The sequence below is a fragment of the Vipera ursinii genome, assembly GCF_947247035.1.
Source record: "Vipera ursinii genome assembly, chromosome: 1".
NCBI lineage: Eukaryota > Metazoa > Chordata > Lepidosauria > Squamata > Viperidae > Vipera > Vipera ursinii.
Window position 1 is genome coordinate 309,250,263 of NC_139512.1, and position 26,847 is coordinate 309,277,109.

At 37.0% G+C, this 26,847-nt stretch overlaps 1 protein-coding gene across 1 annotated transcript in view; it reads right to left on the reverse strand.

The window, feature by feature from the left end:
* The window catches only part of KCNK2 (potassium two pore domain channel subfamily K member 2), a gene marked incomplete at both ends in the record, with an annotated part of 106,117 nt that overhangs the window by 36,252 nt on the left and 43,018 nt on the right, over window positions 1-26,847 (reverse strand). Inside the window, one exon of the mRNA XM_083348779.1 lies at window positions 19,217-19,334. Within this exon, the coding sequence (XP_083204905.1) occupies window positions 19,217-19,334 (118 nt within the window). The remainder of the gene's footprint in view (window positions 1-19,216; window positions 19,335-26,847) is intronic.

Genomic DNA, 26,847 nt, shown 5'->3' on the forward strand with positions numbered 1-26,847 from the left:
CTGTAAATCATTAAAGCACAGGAAAATTAGAGAAAGAGCAACAGTAATGGAAGACAGTAATAGTAAATTTTAATGACTTCTAAATGGCATCAATGTGTAAAGGAGAAGAGGGCAAGAAAATAAATGTTATATGGCATGATGTCATCAATCCTTAAAAGTTTAGTTATGAACGTTGCATTTTAATTACTCTGTTAAAATAGAAAATAGTTGAAATCTGTCACTTTAAAATGCTTTTTATTTTACAGTATGAAAGCTGAAACCATTTTCACATCAAATCAGTTTTGCAATATCATCACAATTATCAATGCAATCAAAAATATGTTTACCCACGCATAATAAAAGAGGGAAACACAGAATGAGGACCCAGATTGTTGGAGGCAATTAAGCTGACTTTGTAATAATGCCACTTGGGGTGTGTGTGTGTGTGTGAAAGCCCTAATAAGCAGGCATATACATAGAATGAAGGCTACTGCTAAGCTTGTAAGCCGCCCTGAGTCTTCGGAGAAGGGCGGGATATAAATGGAATTAAAATTAAAAAAATAGGGCTGTGAAGCATTTTGGATTCAAAGGCAAAAAGAGTGTGTGGGGAAATATAGGTATATCCTAGAGTAGCTCTTGTACAAGTAACTCTTGTCCTGCCACTCAATCCCTGAAAAAGATGTGGGTCAAATCATCCATTATAGCAGGTGGGAAGAAAAATTAAATGCAAGAAAATGTGATCACTGTTTCTCTATATAAGGCTTGTTCTTGAATCATAGCAGTTGTTGCATTTGCTCATCTATTGCCGATCTATAGTTTCTGCATTTCTTGTGGATCTGTTTCTCAACCTCAGCAAGTTTAAGATGGCTGGACTTCAATTCCCAGAATTCCCCAGCCAGCATGCTGGGTGGGGAACGCTGAGACTTGAAGTCCATATATTTAAAACTTGCTGCAGTTGAGAAATACTGGTTTAAATGGTTCATTCCTGTCTATATAATGAAGCCTGACACTTATTTGAAAATGGTTTGCTCAGGTTTTTTATTTTTTACTTGTTTCTTTGCAGGCTGATGTAGAAATCAAATGTTCCTAAGTATTTACTGGTGTTATTGTGATCATGAATATTATCCACATAAGCTACTGTAGTTATCTGAAAATACACTTGCAGAACAATTTATCTTCACGTGAACCATATTTGGTCAATCATAAATTTGATAAGCCACCCAAGGATGTGACTCACATCCCAAAGCAGCTAACATCCCAGAGTAGAAAAACTTGCCAGAAAATGGTATCACTGATATTTTCAATGGCCAGGACCATGGTTCAAAGAAGAATCAAGTATTTGAGATTGAAGGGTGAGGAACAATATATTGAAGGTCCTCCCATGCTGTCTTCTCATGACTTCCCCAGAGTCCCATCCCCTTTTTGAGCTCTCTCGCTGGCATATAGCAAATTTTCTAAGATTATTCAAGTGCAATTAAACTGTTCATTCTGGATGACAGCACTTTTGATATACCACAGGAAATGAGAACTATTTATTTTTGTTCTATTTTTATCTCTTGAAGACTCTAGCATAGTGTATGCAGAATCCAAACTTGCAGAAAAACTAGAATATATGAGAATTAAACTTTTACAATCTAGCAAAATTCTTCCCTTGGAGGTTCACACCAGCTAAGCTGAAAAATTTGAATAAAAATATCTATGCCAGTTTATCTCAAATACATCTTCACTAGGTAGAATGGAATTTACTTTCAGAAAAAGTCTGCTGCAGAAAACAAATAACTGTTAAATTCCACAGAAGTGTGCATAATCCACCCTTAAGGTCTTTGGGAAAGTAGCAGGATAATAAATAAACACTCAAACATCAAAAACTATCATCATTTTTCAGAAGACAGGTCTAGAGATGCCTTGTTCTATTCATACAGTAATTCCTAATGCAAGTTTCCAGTCATGCTTAACCAGATCTCAAAATACCAACATAATCTCTATGGATGAAGAACCCTACACTGTAGGGCAGCTGGATTTGTCACTGCAGGCCATGCCCACCCCGGCTCCACAAAGCAAAAAAGTCACGATATGTCACGTGATGTGATCGAGTTTGACACCTGTGCTGTAGGAAAATGCTACTGTATCATTGGGATTTATCTATCTGAAATTTATGCACTGAATTTTCCAATCCACCTTAGAATAGTTCTGTCAGTTAAAGAATAGCAGTAGATACCAGAGTAATATTAACAAATTAACATAAATTGAATAATTTGAAAGACCAATTATTATGAACTTCTTTGAAAAAAATAAAATAAAACTATCATTTTGAAAACAGAACAGTAAATTTTAACGGTGATGCAAATCAGAGAGATATTCTCCAAAACAATCCCATCTCTTAGATACCACTAGCACAACAGCATATGGTTGAACTACAAATAGCTGTATAAAATAAGAGTGACAAGAATATGAGCTTCAGGGGGGCATGTTTCCTTCATTACACATCCTAAGCATCTATTATATGAAGTTAAGCGACCTGATGGCACTGCATTTACTTCAAACAAAATGACAGTGGGATAATAATTTTCCAGTGCTAAAAAGAGACTGCTGGTAAAAGGCGGTGGAAAACCTGGCCCTTGTTAGACAAGAAGGAAATTTATGCTTCTCAGAAAAGTAACACAAATGTTCTTCGTTAAAGAAAACAATGAAGAGAGTTTATCATTTGTGCATGAAGTCTATCTAGACTTTCACTTAATTCACTATCTAAGGGTTACAAGATTGATGACACTTTATCCAATACTTGCAGGAAAAACCTTAACCAAATTAAGCATAGATATATATATGACTTCTGTTGTATATTTATTGGTCTTTGTTTTAATAATTTTAACTTGGAAATTCCATATGTTACTAATTCACCAATTTGTGTAATAATGAGTTTATATACATCACTGATTTGGTTTAAATAAGCAGTATTTTTATGCTGAACTCTGTGCATGCAACCTGTATGCTATATACTCCGTCAATTCCTTAACCCTTTAGCTATGTGACATAAAGTATATTCTGTACCCAATAAATATTTGTGAGTTTCCTGCTATTTACTAATAATGATTCTTTACTCCTTTCCAGGCAGTCAGAACTGAAACGACTGCCAAAACAAGGCCACTGAGAAATTAGAGGGTAGTATGAGTCTATTCAAAGGATCTCTATAGTTTGCAAAAGTACAAATATGTTTTTTTTAAAAAGCAATGCCTCAGTGATGAGTATCATTTAGAAAAATAAAACAGAATACAGGAGTTGCATATATATCCTCTCAGAAGAGAAAAGCTAGCTAGAATACTGTCACAAGTCCCTTTTGTAGATAATAATAATTAGTACTTGTACTATTGGCTGATTCATAATGAAATGAACCGGAAATAATACCCATGTACCTTAATTACTACAATATACAAACAGCACATCTTTAGTCTTTTCCTAGTAAATGATACAACACAAGATCCTTAGCAGGAAAGGGTAAAACAGGATGTAAAGATGTAACAGAATTGTGTTTTATTAGTATCTAAATGCATAGTGTACAATGTCTATATTTCTGTATGGTTATAATAATGCAGCTGCTTCCTAAATAATGCAGCTATTTTGAGCTGCTTAAAGAGAGAAATATCTCTTCCACTCAACCTTTTCAGCAGTACTATATGGTCTTCATAATACTCATGTCTATAAGATTCAGTTCCATTCTTATCAGTACCACCCTTTCTCCCTACCAAATCCAGCCCCACTGAGGTCTTCTAAAGTGCTGAGCAAGCTCACTACTCCCACAGCCAAATAACTTATTCTTGTAAAGCACAAAAGTAGTCTATTTTTAAAGACTGCTTCAATTAAGGCAACGGTTTTGCAACCATCGAAACACTTAGAATGTACTTAAATTTGCACCTTTCAATAATTTGACAACTGTTCAAGACCTTGAAAATGTAGTGAAAAATTAATGATATGGGGCATAAGGTAAATGTAAATATTCTTCATGTTACCAGTCTTACTTGACCCAGCAAAACTGAAAGTTATTATTTTTCACTTCCCTTTCCATTTACCTTCAATTTAAAAGCTTTGAATTTCAATTTTTGGAGTTACGAATTGGAGGGGCAGAGGAAGAAAATAATATTTTAAATTATGTTTTGCTAAATGTTTTTTTTCAGGGCATGAAAATATAACGAGGGATGTTCCAAAAATAATGTCTGAATAAAAGTTCTAAACTCAATAGAAGCATTGATCCTGAACTTTCAATCAAATGCCAGTACAATTTCAGACAAGGCTTCAAAGATATATTTTTATAAAGCTAAAATATTACTCCTCCTATTTCAGTCAGAAATATTATGAGAAGTCCACTTGCATGGGTGAGAAATTTGGAGTGGGCAGTCCAGACCATTTCCAATAGCTCTCTTTCCAGTCTGCTCACACCTGCTCCTGCCTACAAAGGCAGTTGGGCATCTCATTTTATGCTGCCTGACAAGGAGAGAAGATCTCTGCTCTACAGCTAGCATGGAAAGCAGCATATTGGCATAAGATTTGAGCACTTCAGCTGTCATTACTTGTTAAATGTTTTTATTATAAGCTATATTGTCAGCACCTTATAAAAGTCCTATCACTGTGCCCTACTTACCACATCAGTTGGTCAATTTTGGCTGCAGTTGTTAAGTGAATCACTAACAGTTGTTAAGCATGACACCATGTGGTTGCAACTTAAAACTTACTGCTGGCTTCCTCTTTGATTTTGCTTGTTAGAACCCAACTGTGAAGGTTCAAATGGTGATCATGTGACCGTAAGGGTGTGCATCGTAAATGCACACTGGCTGCCAAACTCCAAGTCATGTGAATATGGGATGCTGTAATGGCCACAACTTCAAGGAATAGTTGTAAGTTTCCTTGTTTTGTCATCATTTCAAAAGGTCACTGAACTAGTGGTTAGCAAGCAAGGATTACCTGTACTGTGGGGAAATTCTCCAGAATATATTGTCACCCTCAAATCAGCTAATGATTTTGTTTGTATCATTTAGAATTAAACGCTTGCCTGAAAGTCAATCTAAATCCCATCATTTGGGAGGGGAAATGGCTGCTTCCTAGGTGCTATGTTTAGAGCAATAAAAGTTTGGGAAAGTGCTTGGGTTAGTCTGATGTCCACTCATTTATTTTCAAGGCATGTAAACCTTGAGCCCGTATTAAAACAGAAGGACTAGGGGTGACATGATAGCGGTGTTCTAATATCTCAGGGATTGCAACAAAGAAGAGGGTGTCAAGCTATTCTCCAAAGCGCCTGAGTGCAGGATAAGAAGCAATGGATGGAAACTAATGAAAGATAGAAGCAACCTAGAACTAAGGAGAAATTTTCTGCCAATTAGAACAATTAATCAGTGGAACGACCTGCCTCCAGAAGTTGTGAATGCTCCAACTCTGGAAGTTTTCAAGAAGAGACTGGACAACAATTTGTCTGAAATGGTATAGGGTTTCCTGCCTGAGTAGGGGGTTCAACTAGAAGACCTCCAAGGTCCCTTCCAACTCTGTTGTTGTTGTTGTTGTTGTTGTTGTTGTTGTTGTTGTTGTTGTTAAAATAACTGAGAACTGAGTTGAGTTCCCAGTTGTGCTGACAAAACCAGCATGGAAGCATGATACCAGCATGGAAGCATGATACTCAATTAAGCCAAGAAAGAGCAAAGTTAAAAATGCTGAGAATTGAGAAAATGAGTAAAGTCTCATGTAACATTAACCTTACTGCCTCAAAAGATAGGCAGAAAGTTTAAAAAGATGATAAATTTCACAAGTCAATTCTTTGTGTCAATCTCATAAAACCTATCACTGCAATCCACAAACTTCTCTGCATTTTCCAAATAAAATTGTTAAAAGGGAAGTTGCAACATTGTATATTGACTGAAAAATCCCCCAAACCAAAAAAACCCCCCACAAACGCATATTGATTAAATAGCTAAGGTGCGGGCCTTGAAACCAGGAAAGTGGCTGGGTAGCCTTGGGCCAAGCACTCTGTCAGCTCAACCCAGGGTTGTTGTTTTGGGAACATAGAAGGAAGAAGTTTTATGTATGTTCCCTGCCTTATAAAAAATAATAAACTAGGAGATAGATAAAATGATAGACAGTCAGACAGGAGAGAGAGAGAGAGAGAGAGAGAAAGAGGACAACAGGAGAGCCCTTGAAGTGTTTAAAAATCCCTGGGGGGAAAAATAGTGATGATGATGATGATGATGATGATGATAATAATAAAAGTTGGAAGGGACCTTGGAGGTCATCTAGTCCAACCCCCTGCTCAGGCAGGAAACCCTATACCATTTCAGACAAATGCCTGTCCAATCTCTTCTTAAAAACTTCCAGTGTTGGAGAATTCACAACTTCTGGAGGCAGGTTGTTCCACTGTTTAATTATTCTGTCAGGAAGTTTCTCCTTAGTTCTAGGTTGCTTCTCTCTTTGGTTAGTTTCCATCCATTGCTTCTTGTCTTGCCTTCGGGCGCTTTGGAGAATAGCTTATAAATTTAATAAATCCTAATAAATCCTAGCTTGACTCCCTCTTCTTTGTGGTAACCCCTGAGGTATTGGAACACTGCTATCATGTCCCCCCTTGTCCTTTTCTTCATTAGACTAGACATTCCCAATTCCGGCAACTGTTCCTTGTATGTTTTAGCCTTCAGTCTCCTAATCATCTTTGTTGCTCTTCTCTGTACTCTTTCTAGAGTCTCAACATCTTTTTTACATTGTGGTGACCAAAACTGGATGCTGTATTCCAAGTGTGGCCTTACCAAGGCATTGTAAAGTGATATTAACACTTCATGTGATCTTGATTCTATCCGCCTATTAATGCTGCCTAGCACAGTGTTCGGTTTTTTGGCAGCTGCAGCACATTGCTGGCTCATATTGAAGTGATTGTCCACTAGGACTCCAAGATCCCTCTCACAGTTACTACTACTGAACAAGATACCTCCTAAACTATACCTGTGCAGTACTTTGGAGCCACCCAATTATTTTCCCCCCAAATGTAAGACTGCTTTGACGGTAACTAAATTACGTACACATACCTTTACAGAGTTCTAAAAATATTATTTGCAGATATGAAATAGTGCCATGCAGTCACAAGGGGTGGAAAATGACTGGATGGCACATAGTCAGTCAATCAATCTGCTATGAATATGTATAGTCGAGTTTTTCATTTTCATGTATTCACCAATTTATATGACAAGGTTTCTGTTTTCCAGTGTGATGCCAGATTTATTATTGTTACTATCAGCACACATCCCAATAAATCATGGTGCTTTTTCATTTATTGTTTGGGATCATACCTAATAAAATATTTGTGGTCTTAATTTTTATTTTAGAATTTTCTGGAATTCTTGCCATATTGCTTCCTAGTATTTTTGAATCTTTTTTCATAAAGCAAAATTTCCAGTTATATTAACCACAGTAGATTTATTAAACAAATTCCTGCTATGTATTTAGTCTATTTCTTCAGTCCAGATGTATCACATCTTTCTTACCATAAGTGTCCTTGAAATAAAAGCATTTGAAAAAATTCCAAATGTTTAACAGATTTACTATTATATGTTTTTCGGATTCTTCTTCTCTTTTGTTTCCTTGTACATGGATATCTATGAACTCCATTGTCTAAGCCTGCTTCTTTTACATTTGATATGGGGCTATTAGACGTATGTGAGTTTCACATGATTCTTATAAGTTCATTACAATCTTTTTTAAACAAATTTTTAAATATTATTAGAGTTGGTCATACATGTCTGCCAGATGTTTAGACTGGTTCTGGCATTTTTATCCATTTGTTGAATCTGTCCCACAAACCTAGGATACATAGATGTTAGAGTTTAAAGATATAATCATAATCATAATAGTAAAGTTGGAAGGGACCTTGGAGGTCATCCAGTCCAACTCTTTGCTCAGGCAGGAAACCCTATACCATTTCAGACAAATGGCTGTCCAGTCTCTTCTTAAAAATTTCCAGTGTTGGAGCATTCACAGCTTCTGGAGGCAGGTTGTTCCACTGGTTAATTGTTCTAACTGTCGGGAAATTTCTCCTTAGTTCTAGGTTGCTTCTCTCCTTGATTAGTTTCCATCCGTTGCTTCTTGTCCTGCCTTCGGGCATTTTGGAGAATAGCTTGACTCCCTCTTCTTTGTGGCAGCCCCTGAGATATTGGAACATTGGTATCATGTCACCCCTAGTCCTTCTCTTCATTAAACTAGACATACCCAATTCCAGCAGCCTTTCCTTATATGTTTTAGCCTCCAGTCCCCTAATCATCTTTGTTGCTCTTCTCTGTACTCTTTCCAGAGTCTCAACATCTTTATTACATTGTGGTGACCAAAACTGCATGCAGTATTCCAAGTGTGGCCTTACTAAGGCTTTGTAAAGTGGTATTAAGACTTCACGTGATCTTGATTCTATCCCTCTGTTAATGCAGCCTAGCACTGTGTTGGCTTTCTTGGCAGCTGCAGCACACTGCTGGCTCATATTTAAGTGATTGTCCACTAGGACGCCAAAATCCCTCTCACAGTTACTACTGAGCAAGGTACCCCCTATACCAGACATGTCAAACACAAGGCCCGGGGGCCGGATCCGGCCCGCGAAGTGGTTTCATGTGGCCCGCGAAGCCATCCTGGAAACAGTGAGGGAACGGCCCCCGCTGCCTTGGCCCTGGCCCAGAGACCCTCCTCCTGCCAGAGACCCTCAGATCTGTCCCACTCCTGCCCAGGCCCCCATAGGCACCCTTGATGCGAACTATGTAGAGCTGGCCACGCCCACCCAGTAGGCCATACGCACTCTAGCCACGCCCACCCTGGCATACCCACCTGGCCCCTTGAGGGCAACGGCAATGCTGATGCGGCCCTCAATGAAATTGAGTTAGACACCCCTGCCCTATACTATAACTGTACATTTGGTTTTTCTTGCCTAAATGTAGAACCTTTCTTTTTCACCATTGAATTTCATTTTGTTAGATAGTGCCCAGTGTTCAAGTCTGTCCAGATCCTCTTGTATCTTAAGCCTATCTTCTGGAGTGTTGGCTATTCCTGCCAGCTTGGTGTCATCTGCAAATTTACTGAGTTCCCCATTATCCCCTCATCCAAATTGTTGATGAAGATGTTGAAGAGCACTGGGCCCAGAACAGAGCCCTGGGGCATGCCACTATGCTACACCAAATAAAGTTGCCTTTTGTAATTGATTAATGGTGGTGGTATTCCAATCGTGCTCCAGATGTTTTGGGATTGCACCCAAGGCACCTATCACTATTGTTATTATCTTTACTTTCTCTGGCCACATTCCTCTTCTATTTGCAAGTTTTTGTATTTTCTGATTTTCTCCAGTTCTTTCTCCTTTTTTTGCTGTGTCCAGATTTATTTATTTATTTATTTATTTATTTATTTATTTATTTATTATTGGGACTTATATGCCGCCCTATCTCCCGAAGGACTCAGGGCGGCTAACAACAATAAAATACAATAATACAAAAGTTAAAAAGAAATTAAATTAATAGCCCCAGTAGAATAAATTAAAATTAAAATTAAGTTAAAAATTAAAAACATCATTAAAATCCCTGTCAGTCCAGGCCAGCCTGATGGAAAAGGAGTGTTTTGAGGCCGCGGCGAAAGGACCGGAGATCCGGGGCCATCCGAAGCTCAAGGGGGAGTTGGTTCCATAGGGCTGGCGCTCCTACAAAGAAGGCCCTCCCCCTGGGGGTCACCAGCCAACATTGTCTAGCCGACGGCACCCTGAGGAGGCCCTCTCTGTGTGAGCGCACTGGGCGATGGGAAGTCGTTCCCGGCAGCAGATAGTGCCACATCCGCTATCTAGACTTTTTTTTTGTCTTATTGACAGTTGTTAAGTCTGAGGTGTTATGTGGCTTGTATTTGTCTGTTTGAATTCTAAAGTCCCAGAGCACTTTGGTTTCTTCATTTTCTATTACTTTGTCTCCTTTATGGTTCCACCAGTTCTTGCTTTTATGGAAATGGTATTTCTCACAGATATTCCAATGAATTATTGTTGCCGCTGTTTGTAATCAATGTTTGTGATCTTCTTGCAACAACTAACCACATCTTCTACTGTTGAGGTCTAACTGTATTGTTTTTTAAAGCGATTTATTATTCTTTTGAAATCCAGTGTTACTGAATATTAAATGAAACCTATGAACCCAACTTTTTTGCAATCATGTTGTTCCTCTCACTGAGGTTTTCATGTCTCAGCTAGTGTTAGATGCCACATATGTTGGATTTTATGTTCTCTTTGATAAAGCGATTTGAAAATAGGGGCACTCTCTTATTTCCTTAGGAGGAACAGATCATTCCGGTAATTCTTACCTTTACAGCTGATATAATCTTCTGATAGTGTGATCTAACTATTTCAAAAACCTAGATTGCTTCCTGAATGTGTTTGAGGGATTTCTCACATTATTTGTCAGTGATGCTATCAATGCCCTAGCACAGGGGTAGGCAACCTTGGCTCTTTTATGACTCATGGACTTCAACTGCCAGAATTCCTGAGTCAGCTGACTCAGGAATTATGGGAGTTGAAGTCCATGAGTCATAAAATTGCCGAGGTTGCCTACCCCTGCCCTAGCAGATCTGTGTGATGAAGAAATGCCAGAAAAGTTGATACTGGTCCTTCTTGGCATAAAAAAATTATGCTTATTAATTTATGAAATGTATCCTCACATTTCTTTGTGTATCCAAATTATAGAGTAAGAATTCCATACTGTAGAAAAGAGCAACCAATAAGATAGAGGGTTGGAGCAGGTTCTCAAGAAGTAAAGTAAACAATGGTTTTTTGAGTGGAGGGAGGAGCAAAGATAGGTAAGAGATAGGGGGAAAAAACTAGTGGCAGAAAAAAGCATGAGTGAGATGAAGAATGTTAGATTTTCATCTCAGTTTTGCAACTCTTCTGTTGAAACAAAATGCTTGGATATTAATGACTGATTGAAGGAAATACATCTTTACACAGTTCATAGTTCATCTATGGAGTTTATGGACCACACATATGAATATTGAATACCAATTCAGTTGGTCTTAAAAAAAGAATCTCAAGCAATGTGTTATAAATATTGAATATTGGGGAATGACAGAAGAAAAGGGCTATTTTTCTAAGCTTGCAAGCTCTCTAGTGCATCTGTTAAATAGCCTGTGACAGAGAGTGCTGGACTAAATGAGCTATAAACCTGATCCAGCAGGGGTCTTCTTATTCTGTTATCTAGAGGGAAAATAAAAAATAAACCAAGGAACTAATGTAAATGTAATCTTAAAAAGCTACAAAGGGAGAGAATTATATTAAACTTTAAATATAAATAATCACTAAGGCTGTTCACAATAGCCATTGTTATTATAGTTTATCCTCACTCAACAACCACTCATTCAGCAATTCCTTGAAATTATAATAAATTGTAGGACACCCAGTCACACAACTGCAAATTAAGCGTTCAGTGCCAAGCTCCCAATTACACTGTTGTAGCATCCCATTTGTGGGAAAGCTAGCAGAAGGTCTCAAATAGTGACCATGTTACATTATTGCTTATAGACTTACAGTGATTGCAGATAACAATGGCAAGAGAAGTACTGGAATTTTTGTTGCTAAATGGTGCAGTCACATGACATCACACTTTAAAACCTCCACCACTGGAAATTGCAGTACAAGTGAGAACTACATATGATATTCATCCTAACACTCATATGCTAACCAATAAAAGTATTTACGACAAATAATCTAAAAATGGGGGAAATGCTTCTAAAAAAATAAAATTCAACTCATAAGCCTTATGTGAAGGAGAATTACTTCATAGCTGTAACGATCCCAGCAAAAATGAAGGCTTGTCTCCACAGCTTCATCTGAAATTAGCTTGGTATTTATTATTAAATGTGTGTATGCCAACTTTTTCTTTCATATAAAAAACTTTTAGGGAAAAGGCCACGAGTTAAACTTAAGATTATGCAGGATACTCGTGAGAGAGGTGGTCTTAAAATGCCCAATCTTAAACTATATTATGAAGCTGCTGCATTAGTAGGAATAAGTGATTGGATTAATTTGACACAAGAGAGATTATTAAATCTTGAGGGCCACGATTTGTTGTTTGGCTGGCATGCATATTTGTTGTATGACAAGAAGGTAGACAATGTGTTTAGAGTGCATATTCTAAGACAGGCATTGTTGAGAGTTTGGAAGAAGTATAGACATAAGCTAGATTGCAAGATACCACTATGGGCAATTCCAAAACACACAATAGAAAATATACATGCTGGTTTCAAACATGATGTGACTACGTACAAGGAGATTCTGAGCTTGGAAAGAAATGTCTGGTGTTTGAAATCATATAGCCTCTTGCGAGAAGAGAAGGTTGTTCAAACTTGGTTTCAATATATTCAGCTACGGGCCAGGTGGAAAGAAGACCAGAAAATTGGTTTTACAATGACTGATGAAAATTTGATAAAGCAAATTAGAAATCAGGGTCCAGCACATATCAAACGGATATATCTTGCATTGATAGAAATTGACTCAGAAACAGAGCTTGTTAAAGATTGTATGATTAAATGGGCCCAAAATATTCAAGAAGTTATTACAATGGATACGTGGGAAAGGATTTGGGTGAGGAACGTAAAATTTACACAAGCTCAAAATCTAAGAGAGAATTTTTACAAAATGTTTTATAGATGGCATTTAGATCCTAAAAAGCTTGCAAGTATGTATCCGAATTATCAGCCTAAATGTTGGAGGTGCGGTGACGAAGACGCAACATATTTTCACATATGGTGGACTTGTAAAAAGGTTAAGGCTTTTTGGATAAAAGTCTGGTGGAACATGCAGAAGATTTTTAAACAGAGGATAAAGTTTTGTCCGCAACTTTTTTTGTTGGGAATAATCACAGATGCTACAGTTGTGGACACTAAGTTGATGTTGAATTTAATTACGGCAGCAAGACTCTTAATAGGTCAGTATTGGAAGAAGGAGGAACTGCCGACTATAGAAGAATGGACTTTAAAGATTTCTGACCTGGCAGAGATGGCAAAGATATCGGCCTATTTGAAAGATCATTCCCAAGAACGCTATATTATGGAGTGGAGAAAATGGATTGAGTATATCCAGAACAAATATGGGACTAAAAAGTTTCATGTAGCATTTGAATAAGTCTTCCTTTCTTTTATCTTTTTTTCTCTTTTTTTATATATTTTATATTAATAGTGTTTGTAGTTATCCTATATGAGCTAGAGAGTGATAGATTTTAGAGTTTACAGTTGTTAGCATATGGTTGTTTATGATATTTTTTTGTTTTTTATACCTTGTACTTAACTCTGGGAAGTCGGGGGGGGAGGGGGGGAGGGGTAAGGAGGGAGGGATAGGGGAGGGGTAGGGGGGTTTGTTAAAGATAAAATGTATGATAAAACTTTTCAATTAAAAAAAAATAAAAATAAAAAAATATAAAAAAAAACTTTTAGGACTGTTGCTTTTATTAAAATAATTATACAGTGAAATTAAATCAGAACAATGTAACTGATCAGAGTTTCTTTCATCACCCTGAATCAATCTGACCATTGCTTTTGGTGTGGGAAATAATTATACATTCAAAGTTGAGCTGTAATATTAAGGCACTTTCCTGGAAGTAAGCAGTGTACAACTTTGGCATTTCTTACAAGTGAAATTAGAATACAGAATACAGAATAACATAATTGGAAGGGACCTTAGAGATCTTCTAGTCCAATCCCCTACTCAAGCGGGAGACATTATCCAATTTCAGACAAATGACTGTCCAATCTCTTCTTAAAAGCTCCAGTGATGAAGCACCCACAACCTCTGAAGGCAAGCTGTTCTGCTGATTAATTGTTGTAACTGTCAGGAAATTTATCCTTATTTCTAGGTTGGAACTCTGCTAGATTAGTTTCTATCCATTGCTTCTTGTCCTGCCTTCAGGTGCTTTGGAAAATAGGTTGACCCCCTCTTTTTTATTGCAGCCTCTTAGATATTAGAAGCATGCTATCATGCCACCTCTAGTCCTTCTTTTCATTAAACTAGGCATTCCATGCAAAGGAAAATCAATATTATGCCCTATTTATTTTAATGGGAGGATGAAGCAGGTAATTTATTCTCCCACTGAAAGTAGTAAAATGAAAGCAGTTAAATTTGGTGGCATTGTTCCTAACCAGACTTTATTTCTCATGGATTAATACAAATTTATTCACTCTACTCATCAGGGTAAGTTTCCTTCTTACAATAAAGACTCTTGTCAGACCTCAAGGATAATGCAAGCCTGCTATTTGCAAGCAGAGATAGTAAACAATTTTGTTTCATCACTGGCAGAAAATGCCACAATAGCTAGTCTTTGCTGCTGCTAATTCCCAGCAACCCAGTGAACTCCAGCTATCTACAATCCTAAACTCCTTTTAACTATTCAAGCTGTAGGTGGTAGAATTTTGCCTTTGTAAAATTACCCAGCAAGTTAACTAATGCCACATATTTTTGCTGGACATTGCTAGCAGCACAACAGGACAGTATACAAATCCAATTAAATAAATATTCCAACTCATGGAAGCAAATCCTTGTCCTCTTTTCAAGAGGTTCAGGAGTGAGTTGTTTGGGCCATTTTGCGTTTTTCTCTTTGGATACAGCAATTTGATTCTTCAGCTCCTCAGATTTGCAAAGCAGACCTCAGACCTCTTTAGAACAGAAGAGTGTTTGGAAATCCTTTAACTCAGGGGTCCCCAAACCCGGTCCACAGACCGGCACTGGGCCGTGGCATACCAGCAGCCGCAGAAACAAGTGAAGCCCCATCCGCTGGATGCAGGTAGCACATGTAACCACGGTCCCTCTGAGCGTGGAAAAATCTTTCTCCACAGAACCTGTCCCTGGTGCCTGAAAGGTTAGGGGCCTCTGCTTTAACTATCCAGGAACATGGACTCTTATGACTGGCCAGATTAGGAGAATTAAGTGCACTTTTTCCCCCTTCTTTCCTTTTACTTATTAGTTGCTGCCTAAGACTGACACTCTGGCTCAAAATAAAGAGCAAGGCTGCCCTATTTCCAGCTCACTTTTTTTGCCATTACTATTGATAACAGTGTCAACAAAAGTGCGTATAGTCAAGGCTATGGTCTTCCCAGTTGCAATGTATGGCAGTGAAAGCTGGACCATAAGAAAGGCTGAGCGCCAAAGAATTGAAGCCTTTGAACTATGGTGCTGGAGAAGACTCCTGCGAGTTCCTTGGACTGCAAGACGATCAAACCGGTCAGTCCTAGAGGAGATCAACCCTGACTGCTCTTTAGAAGGCCAGATCCTGAAGCTAAAACTCAAATACTTTGCCACCTAATGAGAAGGAAGGACTCACTGGAGAAGAGCCTAATGCTGGGAAAGATTGAGGGCAATAGAAGAAGGGGACGACAGAGAATGAGGTGGCTGGATGGAGTCACTGAAGCAGTAGGCGTGAGCTTAAATGGACTCCAGAAGATGGTAGAGGACAGGAAGGCCTGGAGGAATGTTGTCCATAGGGTCGCGATGGGTCGCACATGACTTCGCAGCTAACAACAACATTGATAACAGGAATTATTTTCAGAGATTAGAAACAGTATTTCAGGACAAATAGCTTGAACCTGCTCATAACCGCTAGTTATTTATTTTTAAAAAATATTTGTTAAGATTAAAAAAGGGATAAAGTTATTAATGTTAACAAAAAACAATTGCATATCACTAAAAAGGAAATCAATATAACTAATAAAATTGTACAATATGTATCCAGTAGACGTTGTATAATCGTATTTCACTGGGTGTTAGAAAGGTTTGACATACTTTTTCTTTTTGTGCAACATGCACGGTTAAACTTTGCTATTCCTACACAGGCCTCCATGGAACAGGGAGAGACTGTGTATTACATAGTTAATATCTAGCTGAAAAGAACATTTCAAGACAGACTTCTCTGGTTATAATAAAATTATGTCAGCAATAACAGAGTTAATAGTACAATTCCCCATTGTTCAGCTGAATCAATAAACTACATACAGTAACAAGATAGAAAATGTTCCGACTTCAGAAGCAAAGGCTTATGCCTGCAGGGGACATACACTGGAGAAAGAAACATTATTTACAATAAAAATTTTGTTCGAGCTCAGAGACCAAGCCCTTAATCACAAATGTGAATCTACAAGGATTTACTTTAGTCTGCTAAGTGCTAGCTCAAGCCTGTCATCAAATATGGCATATTTTCAGAATGTCAGTAGTTGCTATCTTTTCACTTTCAGAAAATAAAGCAGTTTTGCTTGACATTATAATATGACACCAAAAGAATGCAGGAGATTTTGATATTTGTATAGGTCAGTTGCTCCCCTTGCACAGAAGCAGGAACAATCTTAAACAAATATTATTTCATAAAATACCAAAGGCTATTCATGTCATATTCAAAGCAACTGATGCTCACCATAAGTGACAATGGAATATAAAAATGGATTAGGCAAGCCAAGGATAAAATTGGAGATTATACCATTTTTCTCCTAATCTTTATACTTTCCAGAAATTTTTGACCAGGGACTCCATCATCCACACCCAACAGAATCACACGGTACTGTGACATGAGTAAATTATATAAAGAGGATATCATGAAGGAGAATATAAAATAACATTTATTTTTAAATGACTGTCAATATTGTTTAAGTGAAATAAAAATATTTTTCATGACATTTTATCTGACATTCTGCTCCCTTATAACTTAGAATTCAATATGACTTCCCCCCCCCCCACTTCCTGGCCATGTACACTTCTTTTTTATATACAGCAATTTCTATGACTGCAGGTGCATGGAATAGCAACCTGAAAAATATTATGACCAGACATGTATCCATCTTTCATGTTGTTCACAGAAAATATTTATTAGAGAATGAATAGGGCAGATCATGAGGGAATAAAATAAAATAAAATAAAATGTATTGACTTTAATGTAAAGAATCACAATGACTGGTTTCTGAAAGGAAGATTTTCTGTCTCTGTCATGTCAGTCAGTCTGATCTGCATTTTTGACATGAGGTGTCCATATATAAAGCTGTGATTTTCAACCTTGGCAACTTTAAGATAAACTTCGACACCCAGAATTTCCCAGTCAGCCATCCTGGCTGGGGAATTCTGAGAGTTCAAGTCCACAGATCTTAAAACTGCTAAAGCTGAGAGACACTAGTGTAGAGTATTGAAAATACAAAGAACTCAAGCCATTGTAATTCAGTTTTAAAAAATCATGTAAAGAGGCAGTATTACACACACACACACACACACACACACACACAATACTGCTGGGGCCTTTGGAACATCTCACCACTGAGGTAAGATTAGCTCCCACCCTCCTGACCTTCCATAAGGCTCTGCCAGTTGGTCTGAGGCCTCAAGGGGGGGGGTACCATGTTGGAGGTGGTTGATGGACTAATAGATCCCACCTCGCCCCCTGGGCACCTTGCTTGCTGTCCTCCCATTTTTAATCATAATTTTGTATTCTTTTAATCATAACTTTGTAGTCCTATGGTTATGATTGCATCCCTTTTAATGTTGCAAGCTGCCCAGAGTTGCCTTGTGGTGAGATGGGCAGCAAATAAATTTAATAATACAGTATATATTGTAGGCTCAGCAAAATATAATCTTCAAAAATAATTCTACAGAAAACAGTAGAATGACTGAGCTCACAGAACTGCTCAGTCAAAACCAAATGCCAGTAGTAAATGCCAGTCATCAATGGTAGCACTCTAAAACAACATCAGTGTAATTCCCTGACAAGTAAAGTTGAACACTTTGTTTTAATATTTCAAACAAGTGTTTTTTGTTTGATGGTTGTTTTTAAAATCATTTTGATACATCACTTTGGTTAAGCAAATGTTTATTCTAGTTCAGAAATGAATTAGTATACATTAGAAGAAAAAGAATCAGTGCCATTTACAATAAAAAAAATTCCTCTTTCCAATACATGACTTACATATGTACATTTCTTTTCTTTTTTTGGTGGGGTGGTTACAAATGCTTGTTTATTAAATATATTCAGACTTTTTTTAGAAAGGAAGTTTAGGGTTATTGAAAATAATGATAGGCATTCTTAAATTTACGAACTTCTCAATCAAGACCAGTTTAAACTGTCTACTCTACGGCAACATTTCTCAACCTAATGTCCTTCAATTTTGTCACAATTGTTGCAGTTGTAGTACAAGCTATCTGAGGTGCACAGGCTGTAAGGCTGTCTTACAGGCTCATCACAGAACAATTAAAACTTGCTGAATTCTCCCTGTGCAACAAGGTAATATGATAAAATTTAACAGTATATATGCACATTTTGACACAGTTAGCAGAATATCTCTTTTTAACCACTTTCCCATACATTTCTACAATACAATAGTTTCTCACAGAGATACTAATTTTTGTATATATAAGTTCCATTCCATTCTTATTTTGCTGCTCAATCCAAAGACCTCTGGAAGGCTAAATGTGATGAGAATTGGAGGAATGACTGGTCCAATCTCACACTTCCTTTCTCAGATAATCTTAGATTGGAGAAAGAGGAAGAGGATCCTCTTAGCCCTTCTACTCTGACTGAAGATAATGTGTGGAACACACTTTCATAGTGAAAAAGATGGGATGGGATCTACCACCCCAATATCATCTGACTCTCATTAAGTAAATTTATGTGTGAGAGAAAAGTAAATGATGCCTATGATGGCATACTGATGTCAAACAGTAAGACATTTAAGCAATATAATGCATTTATAGCATTCAGTTTGGCATGGTGCAGCTATTCATGTAGCACTTGCATTAAAATATGTGTACCATATAGTAGAAAGAATGTTGTTCATAAACTATGCAACTCACCCAATACCTAATAAAACACCAGGTGATTTATATTTACATTGATGCTCATTATATTTACATGTTTAACATTTAAAGAAATTTTCCAACTAGATTAACTTTACAAAGACCTCAATTAAAACATGAGAATAAGTGTATGAAATTAAGGCAGTCATTGCTATACAAACAAAATCAATCTAAAAACCAAGGCTTCCATTAGGAAAAATCTAAACTAAAAATAATCTAAACCTTGCACTTAAAAAGTTTTTGATTATTTATACTTGGCTTGTAAATACTTAACCAACATTTCCTTACTGAAAACAGGACAATTAAAAAAGACAAAGTTCCCAAATAAGAATATATAAACATATACTTTAGCTAAATTTAATTTGGGTCATCAATGTTCAAATAGAATAATAAATTGTGTCCTACCTATGGTGGTAATAACAGTCCCCGCAAAGAAGAAGGAACTTCCCAAATCCCAGTGACTGACTTGATTTGGCATATTTCCTTTAGGATTGACTCCTGCATTTATTGCTGCCACAACTTGCTGAAAATTTAAAGACATTTTCTCAGTATTTATGTAATATAAACAAAGATATTAGAACATACTATTCCATATACTTGTGAAAGTAATCTGCCTGTGAGATTTAAAAACAAAAAACAACCAAAAAAGTGGTGGGGGACATCTTACAGTACATTGAAACTGCTTCAGTTCCAAGAATCTGTGATCTAAGTCTGAAATATAATTAAATGAAAATTATTGAACTCGCTGAGAGATAGCAACTTGAATTGAATCTCCTGAGTGTTAATCTTTTACTTTAAGCAATTTAGCACACTAGCTTTTCAATATTCTGTAATTGGTGTATCATTTTGAATCAGCAATCATTTTAGGATTAGTAAATCTTAATCTTATCACAAAACCATGGATTAAAAATTAAAATCCTGACATCAACGGTTTCAATCCTGAAATAAGCAATAAAATCAATAAGCACCTGCACACTAAATTTTATTCATGTGCTGAATTTATGAATAATCATGAATAAGATAACACATCAGCTGTGATATAACTTATAAAAAGGTAAAGGTAAAGGTTCCCCCGCACATGCGTGCTAGTCGTTTCCAACTCTAGGGACCGGTGCTCATCTCCGTTTCAAAGCCGAAGAGCCAGCGCTTGTCCAAGGATGTCTCCGTGGTCATGTGGCTGGCATGACTAGACGCCAAAGGTGCACGGAACGCTGTTACCTTCCCACCGTAGTGGTCCCTATTTTTCTACTTCCATTTTTACGTGCTTTCGAACTGCTAGGTTGGCAGAAGCTGGGACAAGTAACAGGCGCTCACTCTGTTAACAGAGTGAGATATAACTTATAGAGAAGTTAATAAAACAGAAACTATTGTGGTTTTATGTATCAGATAATCATTCCCCTATTCAAATTATGAATGTTCAGAGAAAAGATTAATAATTGTAACAATCAGCATAGATGCTGAAGGATTGTATCCCAATAAAAATACTTTGCCTTATTTTTCGCAAATAAGCATTTCATTCAATGCAGTTGAAAAGTATTCTAAAAATAACTTTGACCTGCTAACATATACTGTATGTTAATATGAGGGGTCCTTTGTGCTCTCTGAGCTTACATGTTTACTTGCAGATGTTTCATTACCCTAACTAGGTAACATCATCAGTGCTAATCATACTCGTTAATACCTACACATTCTGAATAATACATAATAAAGCACTATGACACTAGCCCCTAATAATTAAAATATATATTTGAGGACTTGTTTTGCTACGGTCAGAAACAGCGTTTCTCAACTTTGTTGACTTTAAGATGTGTGGACTTCAACTCCTAAAATTCACCAGTCAGCATGCTAGGGAATTCTGGGAACTAAAATCCACACATTTTAAAGTTGCTAAGATTGAAAAACATTGTGTTAAAAGAATCCTTAGCATGTTTACTCAAACGTTCCTTAAAAGAATGAGCTTTAATTCTGGGCTAAGGATTTACAATATTGTTCTGGCAGAAGGGTGGGATAGAAGAACACAGACATCAATGCCTTTTACTGTTTTATTATCACATAAGTATTGGTGTTTGTTGCTGATGCAAATCTTTACTTTGTAAGCAGATATTTTACAATCTAAAAGTTTTACATGTTATTTTAATGAATCAGTATTTCCATCTTAGTAAATGCCCTTTTTATGTTAAATCCCATAGACCTGGTTTTAGCAGAACAGATTTCAAAGTAAGTGCACACTGAAATACAATCATGGAGACTGGACAGGCTTTTGTCTGAAATGGTATAGGGTTTCCTGCCTGAGCAGGGGGTTGGACTAATGACCTCCAAGGTCCTTCCAATTTTATTATTATTATTATTCATGTTCCTTCTAGAAGATGGCAATGACGAACAACTTTTATACTGTTGCAAATAAAATCTGTAAATATATCCCTATAATTACCTGACATCAGGCTCAATCTGAGAGAGTCAACGATTTTTCACCCTAAAAGACTGGGATCATACACTTGGAAAGAAGCCACTGTTTGACCACAAGATCTACTCACTTCAGTTAAAATGATTAACTTCTGACCACAGACCCTATGTACCCAAACTTTTTATAGTCTCGCTGGACTTCAACTCATGCGGGCTGGGAATTCTAGGAGTTAAAGTCCACACATTTTCAAGCTGTCAAGGTTGAGAAACACTGCTCTATAGTCTGCCCAAATTACATTGTTAAAGTGCAGGAGCATACAGTTTGTAGTACTGTCAAAAGTCTCCATCTTGGCATTGTAGTCAGCTGTGTACAAGATAACTGTGCAACTTCCTTTATCAGCTGGCAAGTTCACACAGAAAGATGTTAAAGAAAACAGTCTGGCTTTTCTAGACTGTGCAGTGCACATTAAGGAAGACAGAAAAGCCTTAATACTGAGGCTTACAGAAAGCCCCCCACACACAGATCAGTATTTATATTTTGATTTTCACAACCCACTGGAGCACAAAATGGGAGTGATCAAAACCCTACACCCCTGGACTGAAAGTTTGCCAACCAGTAAAGAAGGAAAAGAAAAATAATTAAAATATGTCAAGGAATCCCTCAGAACTTCTGGTTATCCTAAACTGGGCCTTCATCAAATCCAGAAAAAGATCCAGCAGGAGCTCCCCCATTACAGACCAAGAACAGAACAACAAACATGGCAACATTGTCGTTCTAAACATTGCAGGAATATTTGAAAAACTCAGGAGAATTTCTCAACCAACACAACATACATTTATACTTCAAACCCAAGAACATACTAAAACATAAGCTTGTCCACCCCAAAGATATAACACCTAGACAAGAACTGAGCAATGTGACATGTGCAATACAATGCACTGAGACATGTGCAGATCTGTACATTGGTGAAACAAAACAACCACTTCACAAGAGCATGGCACAACCTAGGACAGGGGTCAGCAACCTGAAGCAGTGAAAGAGCCACTCGGAACCGGTTCCCTCACAAAAGGAAAAGCTGGGAGCCGCAAAAAATGTGTGCGCATGTATGTACATGCGCGCATGCGCAGAACAGGGTTTGACTGAAGAGTGAAGCCAAGACGAGATATGCACCTACCCTGCATATTTGAATTGATTGGTTGAACTTTTTTAGTCCCACTTTTTTTTTTTTGGACCGCACATGGCAGAGGTCTAGGAGCCGCAGGAGTCGGCTGAAAGAGCCGCATGCGGCTCCGGAGCCGCGGGTTGCAGACCTATGACCTAGGAGATGAAACTCATCAGGACAAGATTCACCTGTCCATATTCATTTGAAAGACAAAGGTCACTCTTTTGAAGATGGCAAAGTTCATATTTTGGTTTGAAAGATGAGTAAAAGAGGCCATTTATGTTAACACTGAGCAGACCCCACCTCTCTCCAGTCTACAACACAGCTCTTGCAACAATGCCAAGAAGATTCCACAACCAATTGCACCCTGAGGGGAAAGACTGACCCTCAAGTGGTCTCAAGAGCTCTCACAGAGAGTGCTAATGGATCAGATGACTGCAAAGAAATACAATCCTTCTATCCCCCCTCCACCATCTAGTCAGAACCTATCCGCCATCCCTCCCACCATCGTCAGCATCACAACTGTTCTTCTTCTTCAAGGAAAAGTTGTCTTTTGAAAAAAGCACTTTCGAGATGACAACATTAATGATAGTAATTTTCAGATTTGCGCCTATCATCTTAAAATGAAGTTAGATTGTTGGTGTTCTTGTAAGGCCTATTTCAAAATACAGTCATGGTCTGATGGAACAGGAAGGGGTGTTTTTTGGAACCACCTGTACTCAATAAAGTGTTGTTCTCCTAGTGCAGGGGCAGGCAACCTCGGCTCTTTTATGACTCATGGACTTCAACTCCCAGAATTCCTGAGTCAGCTATGCTGACTCAGGAATTCTAGGAGTTGAAGTCCTTCAGTCATAAAAGAGCCGAGGTTGCCTACCCTTGTCCTAGTACATCCTTATAGAAACATGTTAAAATCAAACTGTGATGGCTTAAGGATGGATCAGTGAGGAGTCACCAGTTCTGAAATGTTTTTTTTCCCCTGATCAGCATTTTGTGTTATTATATGTTGTTACTATATTGTTTTATCAGGTTTGGATATTATACAACACTTACAATCACAGTCAGCTGAGGTGATAAATAAAACCAGTAAATAAACGAACTTGTTGAGGGTTTTTTTTTTCTTTGACAGTCCAGTATTATCTTAAAATATAAGAACACTTAGAGAAACTAATTAGCAAGGCATTCTATAGACTAGTTTCAGCCAGAGGAGCATAACTTACTTCATAATATTAGGAACAAAAATGGATGAGGGGATACGTATTCATATGATATGGTCAAATTAATCTTCCATATTAACAGTAGATTGTTAATAAGACAATGCAAAAGTCATTACAAGTTAAGGAGATGGATGTGTTTTTTCAATTACATGCTCAAAATTTCAAACTCATTTCTATGAAGAAATCTAAATTTATCAAATCTGAGGCACAGCAAATAAGTTCATGGTTCAATATTGGAAAAATAGGGCTATTCCAGATTTAGGGTCTCAGAATGTGTCTGCTTTCCATTTATAAGTAGGGCCTTAATGGACATAACAGATGAGCTGAATGACATTTTCGTACTGTCAAGGGTTAATATTTTTATTGAAAATTAAGCAGAGTTATATTTAATACAATATATTGGGAAAGGGGTATTTTATGCAAGTTTTTTTTCCTAATTTTATATTCTTTTTTTCTGTTTTATATATTAGAGCAGCTTTTTAATTACTTGTTTCATTCCTTAATTCAATCCCTCTGGTATATAGTAATATTAACCACATCATCACTTTGACTGATACATATTTGCTCAGTTTTTATAAATATTATATAATTAGACCAGAGTAATTTATCGATTGTTACATTTATATGATGGCACATTTATGACTGGTGGATATTTCCATATAAACACATGTTATAGCATTAGTAATATATTACAGTCATTTCATATGGAACATTATATGTGACAATTGCTATAAAACTACTCAATTCATTCTGGCATGACACAAGAGGATTAATTTAATGTATTTACATTTACCTAACATTTATCTTTGGAATCCCAACATCCCTGGGAAAGTAGACTACATAAATAAGATCAGTACATATGTTTTTCTTCCTGTTATTTAAGTAAAACTGCATGCTGAACTTTTCCCCAAATTGAAACGTATCAGCTATAAGTTATATTGGGTACAAACAACACTGGGATTCTAGAAGTTGAAAAGGTTGAAATCTGAACACGTGCTATAGATATGTAATATTAAAAAAAAATCACCTAAAAGAAAAGGCACCATGAATCCCATAGCAGACCAGAGAGATTACAACAGACTCAACAAGATGGAACTTGCTCATAAATAATCTAAATGCTAGATTCAATTTCTAGATAGTACAATGGATTACTTTGCATAAATCACAATTGTGATACATTTTAACAAAAATATTTCCAAATATATAACACTATAAGAAATGAGGTGGGGAAAAATATCAATAGGCATCAAAATGTTAAGAAAATTTAACAAAATAAGTTATGCAAGAACATTCCCAATGCATTGCACTCTTCTTTTCTCTTAGTGGCAGTCATCTGTAGCAAATTTTTACATACTGGAACTTCTTAAAAAACAAAAAGTGGGAGGGACAGCTTTTGCTGCTAATCACATTTTGTTTGAAACTGGCATTTAAAAAAACAAAAACAAAATTACAATTAACCAGATATGCATTTCTTTATGTTTATATGTTATCATTTTAGCCATTGTCTGTCCACTGCAGAATGAAGGCCTCTTCTGTATGCTTCCAACCAATACGGTCTCGAGCTTTCTTTTGTCAGTTGGGCTCACAATATTTGCTGATGTCGTCAATCCATCTTGCTTTAGAACTCTTTGTGGATGCTTTTTATCAAGTGAGATCCATTCTGACTACCTTGGTCCATCTGCTATCAGTTCTTCTTGCTATGTGACCATTTCCTTTTCAATTCTTTTACTCTCTAGATGATATAGTATACTTTCATTTGTTCTCTAATCCATGTGCAGGTCTTTCTATCTTGTCTTGTAATGCCGAGCACATATCTTTCCATGGCTCTTTGCGCCAAGAATATTGAGAACATTAAATGATGCACAGCCAAAAGAGCAGGCAGAGTTCAGAAGTGGTTATAGCACAATGGATCACATCCAGGTTGTCCAGCAAGTCATTGAAAGGCACAACGAATATACCATGCCCCTGTGCATGGCTTTCATTGACTACAAAAAGGTGTTTGACTCAGTATTCCAGCAAGCAATAATTAAGGCATTGCTCAACCAAGGAATAGACACTGCTTACTAGTAGTAAATTGTAGTAAACTTACTACAATTAATATATGAAAAAACAATGGCAACAATTTGCCTTAATGATCTTAAAGTGGAAATCAACATAGAACAAGGAGTACAAAACAATATCCCCTATCCTTTTCTAAACCTGCCTTGAAGAAGTTTATATGTATTTATTGCATTTATATTTATATACTGCCAGAATTCAAAGATCATAGTTCAATAATTAGGCAGGCAGGGCCTATCAACTTCCAAAGGATCAATGGAATAATTGCTTTTTCAAAGAGAACCAAGATTATTTCTGAGATGGAGGCTATTTTATAATGCCAGATCACCAATGAAAAACATCCTTCCATACCCCCACCAACCTCACCTCCTCTGCATTAAGAATTTGTAGTTTTTTTCATTCAGGATGTTTATATCAGACAAAGTTTCTACTTGGAGAAGGCAGCTCTCCATGAAAGCTAGGAGCTGATGTATTTAAGGCTTTAAAAGGCAAACTTTTAAGTAGAAGACCTACTGATAACCAATGCAGTAGCTGTAGATAATAATTGACTGTGACGAGTCTCACCTATAAGCATGCACGTCTGCATCAGTTGCAACTTCTAAAACAGTCCCAGGTAAATTACAGGGCAATAGCATATAAGGGCATGAGCTACCATTGCCAAATTCTCTTCTTTTAAATGGCAGAGGATCCTATCCACTTTTTCAAAGTCCACAAGCTGGAATGAATGCCAGAAATAGATGCAGAACATTGCCCAGACATCACTATTGAGACTACCTATGGTGAGTCAAGATTTTAGCAACTTTGAGTGACTCTATTGCCAAAATAATCACAGAGAACAGGTGGCAGATGATCCTATTAAGCCTTCCAGAAGGGAATGAATAATCTTAAACAGGGCCACCAGAACAATAAAGGCAGAGAAGTAAGAATATGCTAGCATCCTTTATGCTAATGGTTTAGGCTGCAAATGTTAATGTTAATATTTTTGCATTGTATGGTTGCAATTAATTTCAAAGTTATATTTCCACAACTTGGGAAGTATTGTGATATTGTATACAGAATAACAGAAAAATGATAAATATAAGAGAATGTACTATGTGTATTCCTAATATTAAATTACTTAATAGTCAATCCAATGCATTCCTAATCTACTCAGCATATATTCAATTGCACATTTCTAGGCTTGAAGTCTTACTGTTTT